The 25,859-nt window shown below is 42.3% G+C and overlaps 1 protein-coding gene across 6 annotated transcripts in view; it reads left to right on the forward strand.

The window, feature by feature from the left end:
• Positions 1-25,859, forward strand: part of PUM1 (pumilio RNA binding family member 1) — a 181,554-nt gene that overhangs the window by 81,412 nt on the left and 74,283 nt on the right. For 5 of the 6 annotated variants that reach the window (XM_019512135.1, XM_019512137.1, XM_019512138.1 and 2 more), the window contains exons 4-7: positions 10,970-11,078; positions 13,825-13,997; positions 16,356-16,522; positions 19,297-19,567. In XM_019512135.1, coding sequence (XP_019367680.1) covers positions 10,970-11,078; positions 13,825-13,997; positions 16,356-16,522; positions 19,297-19,567 — 720 coding nt within the window. The remainder of the gene's footprint in view (positions 1-10,969; positions 11,079-13,824; positions 13,998-16,355; positions 16,523-19,296; positions 19,568-25,859) is intronic. The other variant, XM_019512136.1, reaches the window with a different exon arrangement.

Consider the following 25,859-nt stretch of genomic DNA (forward strand, 5'->3'; position numbering starts at 1 on the left):
TCCACATGTGTATGGCTTATCCATTCCTAGTAGCCAGAGCCAGTGAAAAGTGTGGGGAAATTGCAAAACATGAAGGAAACTTTCAGGCTGTTTAAAAACAAACCTGAAATGTACATCAGGCTAGTGGTGGTGGCGATGGTGGTGGTTGTTTTTTAACTGTCCTTTTCTTTTTCTTTTTTTTTGTGCTGATCTACTTCTGAAGACGACTTTTCCAGCCTTACCAGAAAAGCCGTAACTGGAAGTACGTTAGATCTGTCATTCTGTTTTCTTCCATCCCTTTTAATAGTCAGATTTTGTTAAATCCAGAGAATATTAACTGATGTGAGTGCAAATCAAGGAGGCGTGACTTGGCTTTAAAGCAGAGTGCATATGTTCCCAGCTGGCTTCTATCTCCTTATTCTACAAAATGTTTGCATCTGTGCATATTATTATTCACATAGACTTTGCTGTTAAAATCTCCTGGATTGTGACTTTGCTGAAAAGTTTTAAAACAAGACAAGGAACTTCCTGTATCTGCAGACCCAACTGTGATTTGACGTATTAAAAGACTAAAACATGCTGATTTTCAAATCTTTAGGCCTCATCTTTGTAAGAATTAACTCAAAAATTGTACCAAGTATAGCTAGCAGTTACAGTATATGATTAACTAGAACAAGTTAGAATAAACACCGTCTAATTTAAGCCATTTGTCCAATAAACAAAAATTAAATAACTTGATTTGGTATGCCAGAATAAGATTCCTGCTTTTGAACTTAGAATTATTTATAGCAGTATTCTTGCTTTAACGCCCCCCCACTCTCCCAAATAAATACTTAAACCCAGTAAATTCTAATCTTTTGGTATGTTTGAGCTGTGTGAACGTTTGCCTGTGAGAAACCTTATAGAAGTCATCAAGCCTTTGTTATTTCAATTAGAAGGTATGGAAATATCTATTATATAGGCATTGTAGGGCTATGTAGTGACTTCTGACTAAAAGGTGACAAAGACCCTTTGTCAGTAAAGTTTATGTAGAGTCCACTTAAAACTGCTGTAATAGCATGTGCTTGTGTCATGAAAAGTTACAGAGTAGAATTACTGGAGGCACAAATGTATTTGAATATTTTTAGCACATCCTTTAAAGGTGTTTCTCTTGAAGGTATGCAGACTCTTTCAGAATATTTGCTAAGACCAATGAAACACCCACGCTGCATCTAACAGGTGATATCAGATCACATTAGTTGGTTTACTAAATATTTAAGGATGTTCCTGTATATGTTTGGATTGCAAACCTTTAATTTAGTTAGCTTAATACTATTTTGGAAGAAATGGAGCATCAAATCTGTTTCCAGATCTTTCAGGTGCTGGCTCACTTGTTTCTCCTGTAACTGTTCTGTTTTTTACATACTATAAAACTGCACACTCTATAATACTAATTTATTATAGTCAAGGATGTCAAACAAATTTCAGAAGGCACACTGTTTAGGAATTGCATTATTTCACAAATTGGAGCAAACCTCTTTTTGGAAGATCTGTTCTACTTTTCTTCTTCCTTTCTGACTCTTTTCTAGTTCCTCTGTGTAGTACTGAGCCAGTTATATCAGGATGTTGTGTTTAATTTATTTGAGTTCTCTAAAATCTATAGAGAAATCAAGGCATTTTTAATGCGGTTACCAGACAGCTTAATGTCTTGTCATAATTTTGAAAACATCAAAACAACCAAATGCAACACAGCATTTTTGGAGGGGGAGGGTGGAGGAAGGTGGAGTTGATTACAAGCACGGAAAGTTTTAGAGGTTCTGAAACAGATTAAACGGTCTTAAAATATACTGGATATTTACCATACCAAAAAAAAATTAAAATAAAGATATGATTTTCATCCTATCAGTTAAATGTTTGGGAAAGTACAGTGGTTTGAAAAAGTAGACTTCATACTCTGTGCCAGAATTGAAAGGCAACGGTTGTGATCACCACACTTAAGGGTCCTTTTCTACGATCACCTGAGCAACTTCCCCTACATAGCCTGTAGATCTATTCTGTTTTTATTTAGCTTTGGCTTACTTTACTTTTTCATTTTTATGAAAGCAAGGAGAATCTAGGAAGTTTTAGTCAGAGCAATTTCGGTGTTAAATCTGTGCTGATTTGGTTCCCCCTCTTCCTTCTCTCCAAATGCTGGGGAAAACAAAAGGAGATGTTGAGCATTTGGAACAAAGGGGAAGAATTAGTCAAGTGTATTTGAGAGAACACATAGATTGTTTATAGACATCTAGTTTGTACTACTAAGTCTGTGGCATTTGTAGCATGATGGAGCCTTATATTGAACCCAGCCGGAGTGAATAACACTGGTACATTTGGCATCTCATTGCTTTTAGTTACCCATCATGATTTTCTGGGTTATCTTCATCTCATCTAGATGACTCATGTAGTCTGGCAATATCAAATAATACATTTTTTTTTCCTTTTCAGTGTTTGAAGAGCTGTAGATAAGTTGTGAAATGCCATGGTCTTCTGTACCACCAGCAACACCCCCCCGCCCCCAAACAACCTATATTCAGCTGCATGCAGTCCCAAGTGATGCTGTTTCCTGAATTGTAACTTTTGCAAGCAGTAAAATTAACCTTATAGCTACAAGAAAAAGCATATAGATAAGCAGTTGAGCCTTATCTGAAGACAAGGATGATTAATGGGAACAGAGAAACACTTAAAAGACCTTGACAATAATCTAGCTTCTGCATTAAATGGCAAATAATTGTAGCAGCATGAACATCCTAGGTCACACTGAACTCCTTAATGCTGGAGTGATGGATTGGTGAGAAATGTCTCCCATTTTCATCTGACTAGATGTGTTTTACTCTTTGCTCTCTGACCAGGACTTAATTGCTGTGGTCTTCTTTCATCACTTCCAGGTTATAGTATTGAGGCTTGCCGTATTTGACATTGGAAGTGATGGTATGTGAGTGATGGCACCTAGAACCACAGATGCAAGGCTTTTAAGCAACAGTATCTGTTCTCTCTCTCTATTTCTGACCCATCAATGCAGCTGAAGGAGGCCCAAATAAGATTCTGCCATGTGAACAATCGAGCATTTTCAGCACTGCAGTTCTTGGTTGTAGAACTTCTTGCCAAAATTAAGATTATTTTATTATTATTTTATAAGTATATTTATATAAAAATGCAAGACCCATCTTTTCATGAAACATTCTTTCTGTAATAATTTTCCGTTGCTCCCCTACACTAATGGCCCAGCATGAGATGGATGCAACTACATCATTTTTTATGCTATTTCTTTTCAGATCATAGATACAGTGGTGATAGACATCTTGGATATAAGTTGGGACCTACCAAAATTGCAATTTTATGAAATCGGGCATTGCCCACAAAGATGGGCAGTGCCTATGAAACCTGCAGGGGAGGGTGGGAAAAAAAAGAGAACTTACTGAAAACAAAATATGGGCCCCCCAGAGGGAGCCAGCAGTTCTCAGGGTGGTTGTGGCAGCCTGCCAGAATGGGGAAGGGGGATAGGGGACTTCCTGCTCATAGGGCTGCCGACAGGACGGCTGCTGGCCTCGCTACTGAGTGGCTGCAAGGGCTGCCTGTCACGTGGCCCCACCCCTCTCCATCAATTGGTGTAGTGTGGCAGGGCCGCATGATGGGCAGCCCTCGCATCCAGTCAATGGGAAGAGACAGGGCCACTGGGGCCCCTTGGTCATTCAGAGGCATTGGCTGGGGGAGGGGAGTGCACTGTGCTCTGCCCACAAAATGGTTGCTGGGTCCCTCAATCTACCTGCAAAATCAGCAGGCAGCTGCCTCAAATTCAGTAGGTCCTTAGATATAAGAGATGTTCATTTAGTTGTGTAGCGTGTTGTGTTCCTTTCTCTAAGGTGCTTTACATGTATCAAGTAATACTGCTGCTGCAATTGTGTATCTTGCCCCTTAGAGCTTGCAATCTAAGGCAGTTTCTTACTCTGTAAAACTATGAACCTGCAGTTCAGTGCAAGTGACTTTTAAAAGGCAAAGATAACTATATAAGAGCAACACATCTATTTACAGTTATACTGAGTTCTCAGGCTGCTGTTACTGTCACAGCCAGTATTGCTATCTTCTTTTAATTTATTGTTAAATGTCTAAATCAGTTACTTACTGATTTGGTTGGTTTATAGTCCTGTCTCCATGGAAGCTAGGCTCTTATATCACTGTATCACTTGTTTCTAAATTGCCTTTTTTAATATCTGGAAACTGTGTTTTGTGCTGACACATTTTAGAGTTACGGTGAAGAAATTCTTTTTCCTCTTAACTTTACCTACTGTGAGTATTAATGTACTTGAGTAACGTTTTCTGTGGCTCTGTTGGAATAGAGTGCAATAAAACAATTTTGTTCCCCAACATGGGAATTTGTTTCTGCGCAAGATTCAGGCCCATCTTAGCTTACATTTTAAAATGTAGATTTTCATAGATTTTTCTTCTTCAGATTTCTAGAGTTTTCCTTTAAGAAACTGCCCCCCCCCCCACACACAGTATGGAGCATTTACTGAATGATCCTTATGCTAGAAACCTGTTTCATAATTTTATGCTTTGCTAATTGCTGCGTCTGTTGTAAAGCCTTTATGTTTGAGCAGAACAGCTCTTAATAGCTTAAGAGACAGGATTTGTTAAACAGTCATCATCAAGCTGTTAAGCGCTGTCTTCTAAGGATTTTGCTGTGGTTGAATAAAGATAGTATAATATTCCATGTGTAAGCAGGACAAGATAATTTGACATTTTCTTTCTCTGTCATCACTAGAAAACTTTGAACGTAGAGCTGCTGTTGTGCCTTCACAAAATGACATACAAAATTAACAGTAGGGCAGAGTTAAGTGTAGTAAGGGAGAGTAGCATGGTGTTTAGCAGAATTTTATCACCTCTGGCTTGTGGTTCAGTTAAAGATTTTAAAATACCCAAGCTCTTCAGGATACATTTTTAAATGTCAAATTTTCTGTGATCTTCCCCTTTACCTCTCTTGTTTAATCAGAGAATTATGGCAAAGCATTTATGCATTTATACAGAAAACAAAATTCGTACACATGATGATTTGCAGTGCGTAATTGGAAGTTGTAAGGGTGTTTTACAAAATTGGAAAGAATTAAAATAACAGTCGGAAGAGCTTTTATTGAAAACTGTTTTTTTTACGTGTTAAAATATCAGATGCAACTGGAGGTGCACCGATAACTTGGTCCAATATCGGATCAGAAAATTGATTGCATCAGAAATTACCCTGATATAGCTGATTAACTTGACTGATAAATGCCCGTGCTGCACGCACAGCATGCAGGCAAGGAGGAGCACAGCCCGGCAACTTGGAGAGCTAACTGCAGCTCATGAGTCTGTTGTGGAGGAGGGGGGAGGGAAGAGGCATAGGGGGGCAGATCAATGCCCCCTGTGGCGAGGGAGGGAGTGGGGCAGGTGCTGCCCAGGATGGATCTGCAGCTTGTCCCCAGGGGGCATAGGGCTGGGGGGCGGCTCCTACCATTGTGTACACCCTGGGAGGGCATGCCCCCGTATCTGTGCTGGGGGAGGGGCTGCAGCTGTGGGCTGGGGCCAGGGTGGTGCTGGGCTGGGCTGCACTTGAGGCAGGCAGCAGTGACACTGGGAGAGGGGCTATGGGGCAGGGGGGGTTGCAGCAACTCCAAATTTCACCGTAGCCCTCCCTCCCAGCACCACCACTGTCCTGAGTATATCCCCCCGCCTAGCCTTCCTCTCACCACATGCCAGGAAGAGTTTGGTGCAACCCCAGCCCACGGCTGCAGTGTCTGTCCCCCTCCCCCTGCCCCCCCCCTCAGATCTGGGGGGCACACATCCTTCCCCCCCCTTCCTGGGTGCATGCAGCAGTGTGAGCCGCCTCCTGGATGAGTCACAGCTCTGTACCGCACCCTGGCTCACGCTGGCTGGGCAGCTCCTGCCTCAGCCCCATCCCACTCCCTCCCTCACTCACTGTGGGGGGCATTGATCTGCCCCCCTCATGCCCCTCCCCTCTCCCCTTCCACCACAACAGACTTACCAGCTGCTCTCAGCTCTATCAGAAATCAGATTGGTATCAGGTGGTATACATCCTTAAAATCATCTATTGATATTGGCCCCAAAATTGCTATTGGTGCACCCCTAGATGTAACATTAAGACTCTAATTTTTAATTGTCGTTGTTTAAATTCCACCTGGAAGAAACATTGAATTCTGAAAATTTAATAATGAAAAAATGCTGACACTGCTTATTTTCCTGCTGCTGATTTCATCTGCTAAGGTATTTGTATAATAGTGAAGCCTAAATTTCATTTCTTTCAGAGGATAAGAACATTTTTAGGACTATGGCTGTTTAAAGCAATTTGCATCTTGAAGTTTTAAAAGTAATTGCACTGAAAAATTATATAAAGACATAACAGCTGTCTGGCAGACTACTCTCTCACCCCCATTGAGACGTGCAGTTACTCTGCTGACTCGTCTTGCAATATTTCAAATAGATTCCTTTAAAAAAAAAATGGAAATAATGACCTTTTACTGGCCCAGATGTCATGCATCATGTTACTTCTGATGTGAGAGGGAAAAATCTTTTTAATTTAGTATTCATGAAAGGAGTTCTTTTTCATTGTGAACAAATCATGTAACATTGAAAAAAGATTATTCCTTGTTCCTTCAACCCCACTGCTTGCCTTATCTCACTTCCTTTTCCCGTACAGGGGTGTGACTTATACAGAACACTTCATCCTCATCCATGTTTTCAGCTACCATCCTAGAAAATAAGGAAAGGTTCATTTTTATGTAATGGTTTTTGGCAGGTCCATTTCACTTTCCACCCCTGGTCTGAAAGTGGATGGGATAATAGACATTAATTTTTCTTTTATGGGAAATTCCCACGAGCTGGATTGCTGGCAAGAGTGAGACCAGAGCTAAATTCACCAGTAATATAACTTTAGGTGCTAACCTTGGGCGCTGATTCAGATGGTCTCCAGAGCGGCAGCTCTTGGGGAGTGTGCACTGTAGCCCATGGTGGGGGGAACTTATCTTGACGTCTTGGCAGCATGACTGCTCATTGTGTGGGCAAGAGGAGCGGGGGGAAGGCAGCTAGGAGCTGGAGCCAGAGCCCTATGTACTGGGGCAGAGCCACCCAGCTGAAGCTCCCCCTCGGGCCCTGGCCAGCATGCACGGCTTTTGGTAGGGCTGTTCCTGGTGTGGCTGCAGCTACGGCTGACTGGGTGCTGCTCTGCATCCCTTGCCTCCAGAGGTGGATCCTCCTCCTTGTCCTTGCCCCTGTTGTGCTGCTCGAGGTGGGCGGGGGGGAAGCTTCAGCCTGGTGGCTCTCACTGGCGGTGGAAGGAGCAGAGCAGCACCAGAAACAGTCCTGCTGGAAGCTATGCTTCCTGGCTTGGTCCTGGGCCAGCAGGTGCATTGCGGGCAGGAGCACGGTGCAGGCAGCCCCAGGGGCAACAGCAGGGGCTTGGCCCCATGCAGAGTGCTGTGGGAGCAGCCGTGAGTCTGATCCAGTCAGGCGAGATCTGTCTGTGGGTTGTATTGTGCCCACCCATGCTTTAGAAGAACAGTTTTCTACCCCACTTGTTAACTTTCGCTTTCACAGATTGTATTAGGAATTGAATTGGAGAAGAGCTGTCCAACTCACAGTCCATGGGCGGCATACACCTTACAAAGGATTTATTTGCAGCCTGGGGTCCTGCCTGGGTATCTATCCCATCGCTGCTGCGGCTGCTGATGCTGCAACGTGGATGTCTGGGCTTCCTCTCTCTCTCCCAGCTTCCTGCCTCTGCTCTTGTTCATGGGGATTGTGTGGGACAGAGGGGCAGAGAGAGGTTAGGGGGGAAGAGGGGATGTTGCTGGAGTATCATGGGCCCCAGCTGCTCTGAAGTTGGGTGTAAGGGCAGAAGTATGAAAGGACAGGAGGGGAAAACCCTTACATAACACTTGACTGCTCCAGGAGTCAAGGGTGCAGACAGAGTAAACTGTTTTTCAGATCTAAATGCTTCAGTTCTGTTCTATCTAAAGAAAGAAGATGAGCAATGGGGGTGGTGACTAACACCACTAGTGTCAGTATCCTCACTGGGGAATCATTAAATTTTTGGAGCAGTGGTGGGGAATGACTTGCTCCTAAAAATAAGGTTGAAAATGAATTGCAATACCTTGAGAAAATTAAATTGGTGAACAAGACACAAAAATAACAGGCAAGGTCACCACCTGAGGTGGTGGAGTCTTCATATATTGGAATAATGGAGGATGCAATTAAAGTTTGGTACTTTATGATTGGAAATTTCAGACTTAGTATGGAAAGGTCAGTGTGAGAGAATACTTGGCCATCTTTCTCTGCTTCTGCCGAGAGGACCCCGTTAGGTTCTGATTTTGTAATGTATAACTACAAAGCACAAGGACTAATGAATGCCATGGGTTTTTTACTAGCTCGTGTGTAACTATTTCACTTGAGAGAGAGTTTAACTCATTTTTTAAAGAGTAGGATAGATCATTGGTTTTTAATACCCAGTAATGAGAGAAGTAGATAGTGGGTATATATGCTTACCTTATTGTTTTTCCTCTACTGCAGCCTGCATATTCTTCTTTACTTGGGAAGTCATACTTCTCATTTTGTAAAAATTGAATCCCTTTGATTGCCTGATGAGGTTGAAGGGGAAGGGAGTTTATCTAAGTGATTCAAAAAAAGAGGAAATTGCAATTTTGTTGAGCTGGTTCTGCTTCCTACACTTACTCGTATTTACATCTTTTTGTGATAAATGGCATAATAACTAACCTGAATATTTCCATCCTGAGTCCTGTGTAGTAAACTAATCCTCCTGAAGGCAAATGCTATCCGTCTCTTAAGCCCCTGAGGCATAGTAGGCCTCTCTGAGATCTAGAGCCCAGTGTATTTCTGGCATTACCACTAATCGGAGAACGTCATCCCCTGATTAGACCTTCCATATTTTGGAGCTTGCCTCTCCTTATGTATTAGTTTATGCCCATGTTTGGCTAGGACCGCGTATGAAGTGGAGCATTTGTTCAGTGGTTAAGTAGGGTCATGTGTGTTCTGCTATCTCTGAATTTTCCTGGTTTTAAAGCAGGCAGCTGGAGGTTTGTGGCTATAACAACAGTAGTCCTGTTTGTTAATCGCACCATTTCAGCTTGTCTGTCCTCTACTTGTGCAGACACTCTGGTAGAGATGTTTTTGGGCCAATTCCCTTTCATTGTTTTTTCTTATCATAAGAAAAGATTATGTAATTCCTATAATTGATCTTATCCATTCACCACCTCCTTTCATCAGACAGTTTATAATCTGACTGCCATGGTGCCAACACAGTACTGTTGGATATCCAGCAACAACATTGTCAGTTATATAACTGTATGTAATCCACCTTTTATCTCTTGTAATTTTATGACTCAGGGAATGCTTCTTTTCATGGGCTAGGGTAGTATTTGCTATCACTTTCCTTGCAGTGCCTGTTTTGTGCTCATTTGTTTAACCCAGGTGTGTCAAACTAGTTTGTCAGCCGCTCCCCCCAGCCAGATCCAGAGTGCAAGTCCCCTCTTGGGCTGGATCTGGACCCATCTCTAGTGGCCAGAAGCCACTGCTTACCCTGCACCCACCTTATCCCACCAAGTGCCCCTTCCAGTGTGGCTTTGTACTGCAGATCTTGGCAGCGGCTCTGCCCAGCTCACCTTTCTCCTGAACTCCTGCCGCCTCTAGGTGAAACTGCCCTAGGTGCTGTATGTTTGATGTCTCTAGTTTAACCTACTATTCTCGATACCCAAATACATGAATTTAGGGCTGTGTCCTGTTGCAGAGATTTTGTTTTATGTGTTTCTGAATGGAATGGGACTTCCTCAAGTTAAAAAAATAAGTACTGACTAGGACTTTCGTAACTGCTTCTTACCCCCCTGGCCAGAATATATAGTTCTTTTCTTTTCTTTTATAAATCATTAATGGTTGCTTTTTTTCAGTCTAGTAATCTGAAAGTTCATCTACAGCTGAACCTTACAGAGTCAGCTGTTTAGCATGTTTAATATGTAGGGCACTATGACTAGTCCCAAGATGTTTCATACTATAGGAATCTGAACTAAATCACCGGGATCACCTCCAGTTCCTTTCATTCTATCCAGAATTCAGCAGCTAAACTTACCTTCCTATGGATGTGCTATTGTTTCTCTCTCTCCCTTACACTGAGGTTGAGATTTAATTTAGAGATTGTTACCGTTACCATCTAAGGATTTGAAATTCATTTAACCGTCTGTAGGTGCCACAAGTCAGGGTTTGTTTTGTTTTTTATTTGGAATTGATATTTTCAGGAATATCTGCTATATAGGGTGGACAGTTAAATCTCTCCTTTTTTGCCATCGCTCAACCTCACTGGAATTCATTTAAGCTGAGGCTGGCTTTGTGTCTTGCTTCCACTAAATAAAAAGGAAAAAAATAAATACTTTTCAGAATGACATGAAGCTGTGTAGATTCAGTGGCCCAAAACTGTTCGCTCTTATTAGCGTTTATGAATATGTTGCAAAGCTTTGAGTGCTTTCAACTCCTGTGGAAGGCAATGGGAGTTAAAAGCACCTCTGACTGTTCTGCATCTTACAAGATTAAGAAAAACTATTGTAGTTGCATGTAATAAATGTAGATTCTGTATGAATCAGTGTTTTCTTTCATAGATAGCTGTTAATTCAGAGGTTTTTTTGAATCATTATGACACATTTTGACCAGAACATGTTTTTAAAACTAATCTATCTGTTACAGGTGGCTCTCCATGTATAGAAGCTTGTGATTGCCTCTGTTGTGTGTTGCATTGACAAATAAAGAACCCTTCTTTTGGTTATGAGTTGCTTTGTGCTTCCACAGGGTGTCACAGTTGCTTCATGGCTCTCACCCTAGGAGCATATAAATATTCAGGTTGTTTTTTTGTGCTAGAAAGAAAACGTGTATAGCTTATGCTGCCATTTTTATGCTGGTTTTAAACAGGCTTGTTTTTTATTTGCAGCAGCTGTTGCCGGGTAAGAAGTTTTGGGAATCTGATGATTCCAGCAAGGATGGACCAAAAGGGATATTTCTGGGAGATCAGTGGAGAGACAGTGCTTGGGGAACATCAGGTAGTACACTTATTCACCTAATTTACTTGGAGTTGAACGTAGACTTCTGTAGTAGACTTTTGCAGCAGATTGGCCTATTCTAAATTTCATAGCTTCCAGACGATCAAAAACCTAGCCTTCTCTGTGCAAAACAGCCATCCGTGCCTGTCCTTCACGAACTACTAAGATGGAGGTAAAAAAAAGCTGAAGAACTTACGGAAGTATGAATAGAAGTAAAGTAAAATAGACCCTGAAAGAGCTCAATTTAAAATCCATGTTACATTTTGTAGCATTGAAAGTGCATTGAAATTATTGCTGGTCATTTTATTTTGAATTACACGTAGTGCATGATAGTCTTAAAAGCAGCCTTGAGTAATTACAATACCTTACAGCAGAATGATTAAAATACCTTGCATCAGGAGAGTTAAATGCATGGTTTATGGGCTGGATCCAGATTGTAGAAATGACCTATCTGGCTTGGGGGCCTCTTGGGGTCCAGAAGACTCCCCATCAGATCCTGCCTATGGGGTTGGAAATTCTGTGGCAGGGTGAGCAGGGTCAGTATTAATCCTGCAGCTGTCGCAGCCCCTGTGTTTGGGAGGTTAACACCCCACCATCATCCCACTGCAGAATGGGTTGAGATCCCCTTTTGGGTCATGGTGAGGTAAGTGGTGATGCAGCTAACCCTGTACATGCTGGTTGCCCTGACACCAACTATCCAGTCGAGATCTCTGTTGGGGATTTCCCCCCACCCCATGCTGGCTGACCAAGGTAAATAATTGGCATATATAGGTTAATGCTGGCTCTTTTTCCCCACTGTTGGAGGTGGGTTGTCTGACACATGAGAAGTCCCATGGTATGAATCTGGACTGCCAGCCCAAGTGAGTTTGACACCTGTGCCGTAGCCTGCTAAATATGTATTTGCTGTAATAAATCATATATCTGGCATACTGTTGTAACATGGTTGGGGCAGTAGCAATTTTTAGGGCTGCCTAAGATTTATTATAAACTTTCTATTTTGGTTTGCTTATAGCTTTTAACAAACTTAGACAAACTATTTTGACAAATCAGTGTGGACTGAAATTTTCCATGCCTGTTCCCTGCCTCTGGTTGAATTATTTTCTTAAATTTGGAGAAAGACGTAAAGGAACAAGATTAGGGAAGAGATGGTTTGTGAACAGTTTTTTTTAAAAAAAGTAGAATTTTTTTTAAAGTATTGTAGTGATTTGGTGTATACATAATGGAGCTGATCTTTGTCAAGAGTGTGGTCCTGGGAATGGTCTTTTTTTCAGCCCTGAAGGAAAAGGTGTTCAGATTATTTCACTGTGTCATTAACTGAAACAGCATTTGCATGCACTCAGTAGAATGTCCTGCCCTTTTTCTCTCTATTTGCTGTATTGTACTTGTGTACTAACCATGCCTCCAGGCCAGGGGTGGGCAATTATTTTGGGCTGAGGGCTGCTTACTGAGTTTTGGCAAGCCATCGAGGGCTGCATGACAGGCAGCCAAGGGAAGATTAATATTAATTTTCTAAATTTTTTTTAGGGGCCCCACAGGCCAGGTGGAATATTCTGGCAGGCCACACGTGGCCCTCGGGCCTCATTTTGCCCACCCCTGCTCCAGGCCCTACTGAGTCTGTTGAATTTTCCTGATTGCACAGAGCTCAAACAGCAGAAGGGGCACCATCAGAAGTGCTCTGAAGCCAACTATTTACCCACTGAAACACTCTTTGGTTTAGGAGTAAGCATACTGAGGCAAGAGCCTGAGAGTTGTAAGCAGTTTTGAAATTGCCTAAGTCATTTTGGTTGCACTTCTAAAAATAAGACCTAAAATCTGACTGTCAGTTTATCTTAAGTGACTTTGGAGCTTAAACACTCCCAACATTTTTTCCTCTAGTTTTGCCTCTTTACTTATTGTTAATACCCCTGTGCACACAGTCATATCTAGAGGCAGAGAGGTATTGTTGCTGCTTGTGCCTACTAGAGAAGACATAGCTGATGACTTGGAGACACTGCAGCCTTCTGGGAGAGAATTAATCAGTCTAAAAAACAAACACAAGCTCACAAGAACACCCTTAGGATTATAGATGGATAGTTACTGTATTTTAATTCATAGGTGCCTAGAGGCAAAGTGAACCTTAATTCTTGCAGTTCTTGACTTTTGCAGCCTTCATAGTTTTATTGCTTGTTTGATGTGGATATATCAAAATGTGTTTTGAAAAGGGTATTTCTAAAACTAACCGTTTCAACTTTTTTCAGTGATATGGGGTGCCAGCAACTGAGCACCACTAATAACTTTTGAAGTCAGTGGAAGTTGAAGGTCCTGATCAGAGTTTAGTGCTTACCTATCTTTAGTGACGTTTTCTGTAAGGGCCATATGAGATGCAGATTAGCTTAGTTGAATTTTCCTCACTACATTAGAAATTAAATGTCAATCTTTTGACAAAAAGCTGTCATATTAAGTAAATTAGATCATATTTTAATAAGGTTTAACTGGAATGTTTAAATTAACAGGGAGAACTTTAAGGATTCAACTTAACCCGTATAACTGCCTATAATTTTCTGGTGTTTGCTAACAAGAAAGTCTTTTTCTGTTACACCTATAGTACACCATCCGGGTCAAAATGGCGGCATTTTATTTGCTTAAAGTATACTTTCTATGTTTTGGACACTTAAAAAAAAAACCTACCATGTTTTTCTAATAGCTTGCCTTATTTAGTAATCGCATATCATCAGATTTTAAACCCATACGTGTGTTTTTGTTGCAGATCATTCTGTTTCCCAGCCAATCATGGTTCAGAGAAGACCTGGTCAAGGCTTTCATAGTGAGGTCAACTCAGTGCTGTCGCCACGGTCAGAGAGTGGAGGACTTGGAGTTAGCATGGTAGAATATGTGTTGAGCTCATCTCCTGGGGATTCTTGTCTGAGAAAAGGAGGATTTGTAAGTATCTGATTCTGAAATTTGGATTTTCTGAGCTCTCTTTTCTGTCATGCCTGTGCCTCTGCTGTTATCTACTATTTTTTCCCCCATTCCTTCCTAAAGACAGATATTCCACATGTTGTGGAATGCAACTGGAGCAAGGTGGCCAGGATCTTCTGATCTTGTTACAACCTTGCTATTTTGGGACATTACATCTGTGGCTGTAATAGTCTTAACACGTTGTTGTTGGCTTCTTTTTCTCGGCTAGCAAAAGTAATGCTAAAAGCAAAAATGACATGGTTGGATTTATTTCAAGGACAGTACAAGTTAACTTGCTTTATGCAGGTTCTCTGTGAATTTGCTCTTTTGCGATGGCCCTTTTTATACCAAAAATTTGTTATATGTGAGGTAAATTCACTCCCGTGCAATCGGTGTGGTGGGAGTGCATAGTTGGCTGCTTTGTACAGTGCGTTGTGGGAATAGTGTGCATCAAAATATAGTCTCCTATGTAGATCTGTGCTTCTAGCTTGTCTGCAACACGTATTTCTGAAGTTGCCATCCCCATTATGATAGTGCCGTGTGCTTGTGTGTATTGCTTACTGTTGGTGTGAGTACCAAAATTGTCTTGTAAAAGTGGTAGAAATGGGTCTGGGGGTCAGTACACTCGAGGTCTTGGAATGTATCCCTATCTGTTACATTGTAAAGTGGGTTTCCTTTATGCAAATTCAAGTTATGCGGTGTTTTCCAGGAATGTATGTACAGCATAAAATGAGGGGAACCGGTATAATAGCTCTCTCCTTTCTTAATTACCCAAGGCATGTAATGGGAAGAACACTGGCCACAGAAGCAGAATAACCACTACTTAACATGTGATATTTAACACCTTTGTTCTTGTATCAAGATAGGATTGGTTATGCCTTTCTATCTTGTTACAATGGGAAGAAGTCGTGCCTCTGAACCTGCCAAGAAGGAAGATCACTAAATCTATCAGATACCTACCAGTTCGACTTGATTATAGGAGGGGTCTGGGTATGGTGATGATGTGGAGGCACTTACATCTCATATCAGGGAATGTACTTCTTGAGGTAACTGTTCTGAGGTTGCCATCAGACATACCCCCTGCACCCTGCTGCAGGCACTTCCATCTTCTTTAATTGTCCCCTGCCTAGTAGGTACCTGGTAAATTTGTTCAGCTCTAGCTATAATTAAGAAAGAAATGAGGCTTAGTTTCTGACCAGTTTAAAAAAAAAATAGTGAGTAGACAAGCCATTAGCCCATCCAACATTGTTGAAAAGTCTTGAATTGCATTTTGTGGTAAAATCTCAATGTTTTAAAACACCCATACAATTCCAAATCTGTAATGTGCAGGTGCTAAATTTCTATTCTGTTTTTAAAGGAAACTTGCCCAGGTATGTTTTATATGATGTGCACTGTATCTATTGTTGTAATATTTAAAATGTGAAATTGGTTGAAAGTAAAAGGCTCAGTCATGAAGCTAGTAGTATGATATGTAACTGTTACTTGGATGAGTAAAAGTTACAAGATTAGGCTCAAAGTCTGCTTGTACAACTAGTGTTTCCTAGTTTGCTGCCTGATACTAATGAGCAAAAATATTTTTTTTTTTTTATTGGAAGGTGGTTTCAGAACTGTTTTGTGGTTTTTAATGAGGGATTTTGTATTTAAAAGTAACAAAGTTCATCCACTAATTACATTTATTATGAGGAAGAATGGAAAATGATTTAATTCTATGGTGTTCTGGCACTTTTGCTGTCATGCATAATATATTTTCCCTCATTTGAAATAGAAGGCAGCAAATGATCAGTGCTTTCTTTAATGTCATCTGGCTATTTAGACTTAATTTCTTGCCTTTTATAACTAAATTAGAGGAACACCCACAATGCTAAGTTTAGTCAATGTAGGAGTGAAAAGCAGTTCAGGCAGTAGTATACCCATGTTTTTAAAATTGTAATATGCAGTTCCAACTCTGCCCTTGTCTTCACACACACGTGACTCTATTGCCAGTTTTGCAAATATTTGAGCATGAAAATGTTACACCAAAGTCATTTTTGAAAATGGGGTATAAGTATTTTTAAAGATGTTGCCCATTATTTCTACTAGGCACTTACCTAGAAAGTTTGCCTTGCCTCACTAAGCATAGGAAACAGGTTATGCACAATTTTGTCCCTCTTCTTTTTAAAAAATAGGAAAATGCTAATTTTGTTATCTTTTACAGTCATGGTAATCTTTACTGTTGCTGCAAGTAAAATGATGTTTTAATGTGATGTATCATATTTAATGTAATATGATTAAGTTTGCTGCTAAACATCTCTGAAGAAAACTAAACGAGCATATTAAAACGAATGCGTATATTTTGTCTAGGGGCCAAGGGATGCAGAAAATGATGAAAATGATAAAGGTGATAAGAAAAATAAGGGTACATTTGATGGAGATAAATTAGGCGATCTAAAGGAGGAAGGAGATGTGATGGATAAGACCAATGGTTTGCCTGTACAAAATGGGATTGATCCAGATGTTAAAGATTTCAGGTATGTACACGATCACTTATGAATTAGATTAATGCATTACTTTTACCTTTGGAAATCCTGCAAAACAAGTCTTGTAATAAGTGCCAGAAAAGACTCTGTTTGCTCAGGTCTATTTATTTTTGTTGACGGCACATCAATAGGTACAAACAGGGAATCCTCATAGATGCAGGAGATGGAGAATGACTTCAGTTCTTGTCCATTCACTGATCTGTGCAGGGCAAGCTCTGTGCTTTGGCGGGGGGGGGTGGTTAATAAATACAAACAAATACACCCTCATATTTACCTAATTTCTCTGCAGCAGGGAAATAGTGGTACAGGTTTCAGGGGAGGTGGGGGTGTAGTGGGGGATGGGTGGTAGTGGGGAGGTGGTGGGGACAGCAGGTGACTTGCCCCATTACCTATCCCTCCCCCTCCCTGCTGACCCTTGTTCCTGCAGGCTTTGTCTGTGCTCCATGGCTTGGGACAAAGCCTGCTGGGGCCAGAGCAAAGAGATAGGGGAGGGCCATGGCAGAGGCTGCAGATGTGGAGCAGGGAAGTGGGAGACTGCAGGAGGGCAGAAGCAGTGCTGGGGGAGAGTGGGGTGCAGACCAAGGGCCTGAGGCTGCAGGGTAGAAAAGCAGGGGTTGCAGGCAACAGCTGTGGTTTTCCACAGAGTAGGGGCCAGAACCAGAGCTGGAGCTGGAGTAGCTGCCTAACCCCAGTATTCAATTCCAGGAGGAGGGACTCTTGTTAAATGAGGGGGAAGACAGGACCTTGTCTTGTAATCAAGCAAATTGGGTGGCTGTATGTGTAATAATATATATTTTGCTTTAATTATACATCACCTTGGTTTAAAATTGATTGTGTCACTTCAACTATTTCCCATAAGAAACTGTTCTTAGGTGTTTATAGTCTGTAGTCTAAATTTTTGAAGCTTTTTTTCTCTTGGTTTTGTGAAAACTTCCTGGATCTTGGCCATCAAATTGTACAGCGAATGCATGTGTGCTTGCTGCTGCATATCCTACGACATCCTATGCGCTTGGTGTCATTTCAAAGTCTAAGAAAACTTCTTTAAAAAATTCGAAGCTCTGATACATATACCAGTTTATCATATATTTTAACATATATGAATATATATCATTGGCTGTGCAGTTATGATGAACTACTTCACCTTTTAGTCCAAAGCTGTGTGAAGCAATTAAAATAGCCTGACAGGAACTATAGACAGATTTTAAGGAGTGCAATTGTAGAGCAACAGCATTAAATATTGGAATAATTGCTTAGCGGCTCTGGGAATATACACCTTTTAAAAAAGTCTAACGGTAGTAATTTTCTAGTGCTTTTTTTTCATGACTGGTTTCTCCTAACCTAAAAATCCATCATAACATGTAAATTGACTTTTTACCCTCTGGACGAACTGACTTTAAGGTGATGATAAAATAACCCCCATTTTGTGTTAAGCGTTCGGGGCAGTAGGCATATCTTAGAGGTTTTGGGTAGTCATGTTAGGGTTTCCCCTCTTGGGTTCCTTATGAAGTGTCAGTCGTGAATGACCAACGTTTAAGATTTAAGCATTCAGAAATTGAGCTGAATATTAAAGATGGGATTTTTAAAACAGGAGTGGAGCCACATACATATTTCACAAAACAAATGTCTTTTAAAAAAAAATATACTGGGGAAACCCTTCAAAGCATAGTGCTATGCTTCCATTAACTTGTTTCTGCTAAAAGGCATTACCAAGAGTCTGTGCTATTTTGATCCCTCTGGAGAACTGTTCTTGCTGTTTATTCACATTACAGGGTGGGGGGGAAATCTTTGAGTATTCACCTGTTAAATTCTGGCTCTTAGAGAAGTGTGGCATCTGAAGAGAGCTACACTGTCCAAAATGTTTCCGATCAATTTTAGTTCCTACCCATTTCCTTGCTAATCAGTTAATTGCCACAGATGGTATCCACATCCCAGTAGCTTAGCATTCAGCTCTCAGATGAAGCTAGAGTAATTAAGTCTAGGAAGTTATATAGGCCCTATATCTCCATTTCCCTAAGAAGAGGTTGGATTGTTTTTTCTCCAGTGTGCATTCTGCATCTCTTATTAAATATTTATTTTTGTACTCCATGGACTCAGAAACAGTCCACCACCTTTTGGAGGGGTGGTGGGCAAGAAGAATTGCCGCTCTGGGGACAGCTGTGTTCTTTGAGGTTCATCATCCTGTGTGGGCAAAGCAAACTTGCTGCTGCCCCTCTTTCCTCCCCTTGGGGAGGGGAGGCGGGGGCCAGAGTAGAGCACTATGGGATGCTGGGAGGGAGTAAGAGACCCCCTGTCCGTATAACTGTACACGTTACACCTGGCATTACAAAACATAGCACTAGAGAAAAAGTCTGCTTGGATCAAGGTCATGGTTGTAGCCTTGCACCACTTCCATGGTGCTACAGACAGGGTGCATGTCTGTTCATCTGCTTTTGGTAGCTCTACAAGGGCATATATAGTGCTACAGATAGCAATGCTATTTTTCATATGCAAACAGGACAGCATTATTACAATGACATTTTTTAACTTTTTGGACTGGAAAATATAATTTTAAGAAATGGATGGTTTCACTAGTGAGCTATTTCCATCTATCCTTAGATAAGATAATCATGCCACCCTATTGGTTTAATTGTTCTTTGGAGAAAATCTCATAGAAGAAATACTCCAGTAGAATACTTGGAATGTGCTTAATTTAACGGTGGAAATAACTACTGAATTGTTTTGATCAGCTGTACCTTAGTCATACTTGCATCTATCTTTCTGTGTAGCCGTACACCTGGTAACTGTCCGAATTCTGCTAACGAAGTGGATCTTCTGGGTCCAAACCAGAATGGATCGGAGGGCTTAGCCCAGCTGACGAGTACTAATGGTGCCAAGCCTGTGGAAGATTTCTCCAACATGGAGTCACAGAGTGTTCCTCTGGATCCAATGGAACATGTTGGCATGGAGCCTCTTCAGTTTGATTACTCTGGCACTCAAGTACCAGTGGACTCAGCAGCAGCAACTGTGGGGCTCTTTGATTACAATTCTCAACAACAGGTAAACTATTCATGCACAAACTCCTCCTTTTTCCTTCTCCAGAGCTTCCAGTAGACAAATCAGCTGACTCCTTGTTTCTGATTTGTCCCAGAGGCAGCATGTATTCTTTGTTACCTGTGTGGAGGGGCTACTCATTCACTGAACACTGTTCAGTAACAAGAGACCTTATATACAAGTACTGTGCTGAACTGAATCTGATGAAAGCCTTCTTGGTATATAGCAGACTGGAAAACAGTATTAAGCACATTTAAAGTCAGTCATTAAATAGGTAAAAAGGTGCTGCTGTTGAATTATTGTAGCTTCAGACAGCTGATATGTGAAGCTACTTTTAACTAGCAAATCAACAAAGATAAATTAATAGACTCAAAAGTAATATTGTTATGCCTAGAAATTGCAGTGGTGTATTGCCATCTCTGCAGTACCAAATCATAATGGAGTTAATGGAGAAGGGTGTGTCTGAAGTGTCTTGCTTTAGCTTGGCTGTGACTTTAAGATAAAATGAGGTCAGAATCCACTGAAAATTCCTGGGTACTCTGCCTGCTTCACATGCCCCCTCCAAAACTTGTAGCTCACAAGATGTGCTCAACCAGCCTTCCCTTCAGGCAGCCCAGGGCAGTCCATCATGGATAGAATACAGGTTTCCCTTTATTTTTTTATGTGGGTTTTGTATATGCAAATTTACTGTTATGTGATGAACATTTGTAGACCCATAATTCATCATATGTGAGGTAAATTCACTCTTGCGCGATCGGCATAGCACCACCCCTCCATCCCCCTGGGCCCAACCAGGTAAGTCTGCTGTGGGGAGGGGAAAGGACCGTGGCACTGTGCTTCGTCTGTCCCCCTGCCCTGGGCCTCACTTGTCCCTTCTCACCCCACCTCTTGGGCTGTGCTGTGCCCTGGTGCAGGCAGCTGGTGTCTGCTGCTCCTGGGGCTGCTGCAGCAGGGGCTGGGGTGAGGAAGAATAAGCAGAGCCCCAGGTGGCACGGGATGCCCTGTAGCTTGTCCACACTCACCCTAGTCCCTGCTGCAGCAGGAGCAGCCGGTGGGAGGTGGGGTGCCTCTTGCTGCTCCGCACCAACCGGAAGGACTGGAGGCTAGGGGGGTGTGCTGGGCTCTTCTCGGGGGGGGGGCATGCCCCCAGATCTGCATGTGGGACAATAGGCTGCTGCTGCTGCTGCATGCTGGGGCTGGTGGCGGCACTGGGCTGTTCCTGGCACTCAGTGTGGCTTGCCCCGAGTGCTGGGAAGAGCCCGGTGCCATCATGGGTCTAAGCCTGCTGTGGATGTGGATCTGGAGGCATGTGCCTCCCAAGAAGAGCCCAGCACAGCCCCCAAGCCCACAGCCCCCCTGGGGGGCGCAGAGCAACAAGAGGTGCACTCCGCACACCCACTGATAGTTCCCTCCACAGCTGGCGCCAGCCACTTCCAGGGTCACTGAAACGGGCTAGCTTGAGTGTAGACAAGCTGTGTTGCACCCTGTGCCTCCCAGGGCTCTGCTTGTCCACACTCACCCCTGCCCCTGCTGCAGTGGCCCTGGGAGCAGCCAACACCAGCTGCCTGCACCGTGGCGCGGCATGGCCCAAGAGCTGGGGTGAGTAGGGATAGGCAGAGCCCAGGCCTGGGGAGAATGGGTGGAGCACGGTGCTGCTCAGCGGCTGCAGGCAGTTAGCACCGGCTGCTCACGGGGCCACTGCAGCAGGGGTTGGGGTGAGTGCCACTCTGTTCCCTCTGCTTTGCTACCTTGTGCATCCCTCCCCCCACCCCTTCCCTAGTCCCAGCCTCACTCACTTCCCTCCTGCACTGCTATGGGAACCTATCCCTATTTGTACGTTATAAAGTAGGTTTGCTTTATACAAATTAAATTTATGTGCCATTCTCCAGGAACGCATGTACTGCATAAACTGAGGAAAACCTGTATGTCTGGTCATCAGTTCATAAAGCAAGTCTCCTGTTACGTGTAGTAAAATGCCAGTGAAATGTTCTATGTTTATATGGAGGGCCACTCCAGTAGCTCTTGCTATTTTTAAACATAAATAACTTGACTATATTGTGGGTTAGTTGGTCAAGCTGCTTTATTCACTGGTTTTTGGAGAGCTTGTGAGAGCAAAGTGCTGTTGATGATAAGCAGAACAAATATTTCACTAATTTATAATCCACTAGATTGAAAATAGCCAAACTAAGTTTTCTTTTCTTTTTAAACTGTTGTGTTGTGTTTTCTGGTGTGAAGGATTTTGTCAATGTGCTGCCACTTTTTTTTTCTTTCCTATGTGATGAAACTGAAACCTTTTGAAAACCTTTTTGCAGTTTTTATCTAGCTCAAAGTAGGGTCCTGTAGTAGAGCTAATGAGAAGAAATTGCTTTCCAAAGTATTGTTATGGTCAGAGAGGCGACAGCAGAAATATAACATCTGTGTAATTCACACTTCAATTTCCTTCACGTCTTTCATAGAGAATGAGACTTTTACAATTTACAATTCAAAGTGAACTTTTATTTATTTATTTTTCTGCCGACCTTATGAATTCTTTGTTTCCAGAAATTGGGTGTTTGTCTTCTTGAACTTAACCACTGGCAATAAAAATTTGGAATTGGAATCTAGCTGAAAAGTTTGTTGCTGTAAGAAACAAATTACAGTGCAACTCCTGTGGCTATATTAGTTCTGCAAACTTGACTGATGTGATTATAAAAAAAATAGACTAGGCAAATAATGGTTACATGCAGCAGATCTAGAAATATCCATTTTTTAATGTAATTGTCCTCACTGTTTCTGCTCCTGGCCTACATGCCCTACAATTCTGTATCACCTCAACTTCACTGATCTCAGTAGATAGCAGGATATACTATCGCACTCAGTAATGCAGCTAGTGCATGTTGAATGTATCTGCTAGACTTGGCTCATATCTTCAAATTCAGATAATATTGTTAGAAAATAAATGGTTCCAAAATAGTCTCATGGGAAGAAGCAACTAAATGTTTCAGCATTATGTTAGGATAATGGCCTTACCATTTTACTCATACCTACAATGACCTTGACGACAAGATCTGTAAATATTATATTTATTCTCATACTTCATGCACCCTTTTCATGAAAATTAGTCATCCAAAATTGGAGAGCACGTCTTAAGCGAGGAAACGGATTTTTGTGCTGGGATGGAGGTATGGACATACTAGAATGGCTGCTGGGAGCTGTCCGCATGGAGCAGGGGTGGAGTCCACTTTTCATTTATCACTCATTCTCTTTCACTGCAGCTCCACAGCTAGAGTTTTAACCTTTTCACAGCTGCTGCCAATTTGGCAGCAGCTTTTGGCTCCCAGGCTGACAGCTGCAAGAGGGTTAAACCTCTGGCTTGGAGCTGCAAGGGCAGGGTGAATGACGCTGACAAGTGGTCTCCATCACAGCTCCATTCAGCCATAGGCAGTCTGTGCTGTGGCAGGTAAGAGGCTGGAAACCCCCCTCCCCCCTCCATTTTGCTTGCACAGAACAAGGTACATGTCTTATTTGGGAGCTGGAGGAGGTACAGAAATAGATCTGCTGTATTAATGCAAGGCTTCCATTACTTGTAGTGCTTAGCTCTTAGTTGTAACCTCCCTCTTAACATATCTCAATATAAAACACAATGCATTTGGCTCCAAAGGACAGAGTAGATACTTACTTACTGCAGTAAGTCCAGCAGCCAAATTTACTGGGGTCTATTCCAGAAGTGTTTCAGGCTGCTATCATTTGCCAGTTGCACTAATTTCCTAGTGTATTTGCTAAGTGCTGAGTTTTCCAATTGCAATAATTTGGAGTAAACATATTTCTAAGTAAAATTGAAAAACCACACAGCATGGATGTTTTTTATTGTTGTGTAAAGTCTGGCTCCCTTATAAGGGTAGATATTTAATTGTTTCCTGAAGGAAGTATCTGAAGAATCTCATTTTTCAAATACTTCCTGAGAACAATAAAAAGACTGTATACCTTATTTCTCACATACAACATGCACCTGTCCCTCAAAATTGCAGTGTGTATTTTAAGTGTAAGTTCTGCTTTTTTTGCTGGGAAATAAGCATGCTTGGAGATCCTGGGATGCCAAGCAGATTGCAAAACAATGGAGCCCTGTTTTAACCTTCTCACATCCATAACTATTGGCTGAGTGCTGAAGCTTGTGTCTAAAGCAGCAAGTGAGCAATGATTTGCAACCAAGGGTGCCACAGCGCCTTAGAGCAGGGGCAGGCAAAATACAGCCCGCGGGCCAGGTCCGGCCCACCAGGCCATTCTATCCAGTCTGCAGAGCCTCTAAAAAAAAATTTAGTAAATTTAATATTTATTCACCCCGGCTCCCTGTTAAAGCTGGCTGGAGCCAGGGGCAATGGGACCCAGAGGGAGCCCTCAGCAGGCTTGCAGGCTTGAGCAGCCCAGCCCTGCCCACCCCCAGCCAGTTCCCTACTTTCTTGCCCCTGCTCCAGCAACTGGTGGCTCCCGGCTGCATCCCCGGACCATGGAACATGGGACCGCGCTGGTAGGGGTGTGTATGTGTGTGCGAAGTGTGTCTGCAGGCATGAGGCAGAGTGTGTGTGTGTGTGTGTTCATAGGGCGAGTCCCACACACACCTGTCCATACACGTGCACCTACACCTCCCCTTGCACTGCCATACACAAACCCCATCCACCCTTCCCACATACCCACAGCCCCCACAAATCTATACCCACCCCCCACAATATACAAGAATAAGACTTAATTTTAAGCTATTGTGCAGTCACCTCTCAATACACTACGCAAACTCATGTAAATCAGGACAAATATATTTTTTGAAATCAAATTCATGAATGTTGTAGATGCTCACTTTTTAGAATATAATTTGGTATTTTTCTGATTCTGAGATGGCAAAACCCCTTGCTGAAAAGAATACTTTTGGGGCAAGGGGAGGGACTTACGGTGGCAAGGCCAGGAGTTAGGGGGTAGACTTCTGGTGACAAGACGGTGACCAGGGGGTGGGGTACCTGTCAAGGGGCAGGGCTACCTATGTGGCCCTTGACAGCTTGTCAAAACTCGGTAAGTGGCAGGCTCTTCCATTTCAAATGCTGCTCCTCCTGCTCATTACGGTATAGTCTTTTCCCTGCCAGCTGCTTCTCCTTCCTAAGTAAACTGTTTACTGGGTTGGGACTGGCCATCAATGTTTACAAATGGGTCCTGGTACAAAAAGGTTGAAAACTACTGTTGTTTATGACACTTTGTGGGTTAGTCTTAGGCGGGGGGGGGGGGGGCTTTTAAAATGATGCTAATAAATTAGTCACTTAAGCCATATCAGTGAATTACATTGTGCATTGTATCCTTGTCTATAAATGTGACTTGCCTTAGGTTAACCTATTAGATGTTTACAAATATTTTCGTAGATGCAACATGACGTCTTCTTAGATCTTGCTTATTTCAGTTGTAAAAGAAAAAATGGAATGAAAAGCAATATTAATCTGTCAAAACAGGTTTACACTGTGATATTTATCTGGTTTTTTTTCTGTGATCTTTTATGTCCCTCCTCGTGTTTTGAGCATAGTTCTTCAAAGCGTGTGGATGAACACAGTACATTTAGTAATACCTTATCAGTGAGGGCTTCACTGGCTCCCTGAGCTCAGTTTTTCTTGTCTTAGCAGCTGGAGTGCCAACGGGTTAGACGAGGCTTGAACAGAACAATGGCTGCAACAGGCTTTGAAGGCTTATAGAGACCCCTAGACACACAGCAGCAGGCAACTTCCTCCATAACACTATGTAGATCCCTTGCAGCCATCAGTGACATGGTAAACCTTCATCTCCAAAGACCTCCACGAGTGCAAGGGGGCTGACTTATAGGTGGAATGGGACAGATCCTCTCCCTGAGGAGTATTAATTTGACCTTACCACCAATTTCCTGAAAGCTTCACCACTTGCTTTACTCATGTTTTGAATCCAGATTGTTCCAAGACCTCCAGCCTGTCACCCCCACAACCATTCTAGTGTCAGCTGTCTCATCCTCCCTTGAAGTATAACAAATGTATCAATACCAGAGGAGACTGATAAAAGCTGTTATGATGAAGCGGTTGTGTCGGAATGACTCAGTAGTAATTTGAGTGTAGCAAAACCTCTCTAGCTTTAACCCTGCTTTAGTCAGAGTCAAGGGTAGGGTGTTTTAGCTAATTTGTAATCCTACAACATCATACAGAGGTAACAGATTGTAAGAGCTGCTGCATCTTCCTAGGCAGCAACAGCAGCCCCCCACCGTTATTTTTTAAATCAGCTACAATGTACTTTTGTCTATATACTCTTAGGTGGCCTACAACAT

This window comes from Gavialis gangeticus, unplaced genomic scaffold, assembly GCF_001723915.1.
Source record: "Gavialis gangeticus isolate Ggan-Ray unplaced genomic scaffold, GavGan_comp1, whole genome shotgun sequence".
NCBI classification, from domain to species: Eukaryota; Metazoa; Chordata; order Crocodylia; family Gavialidae; genus Gavialis; species Gavialis gangeticus.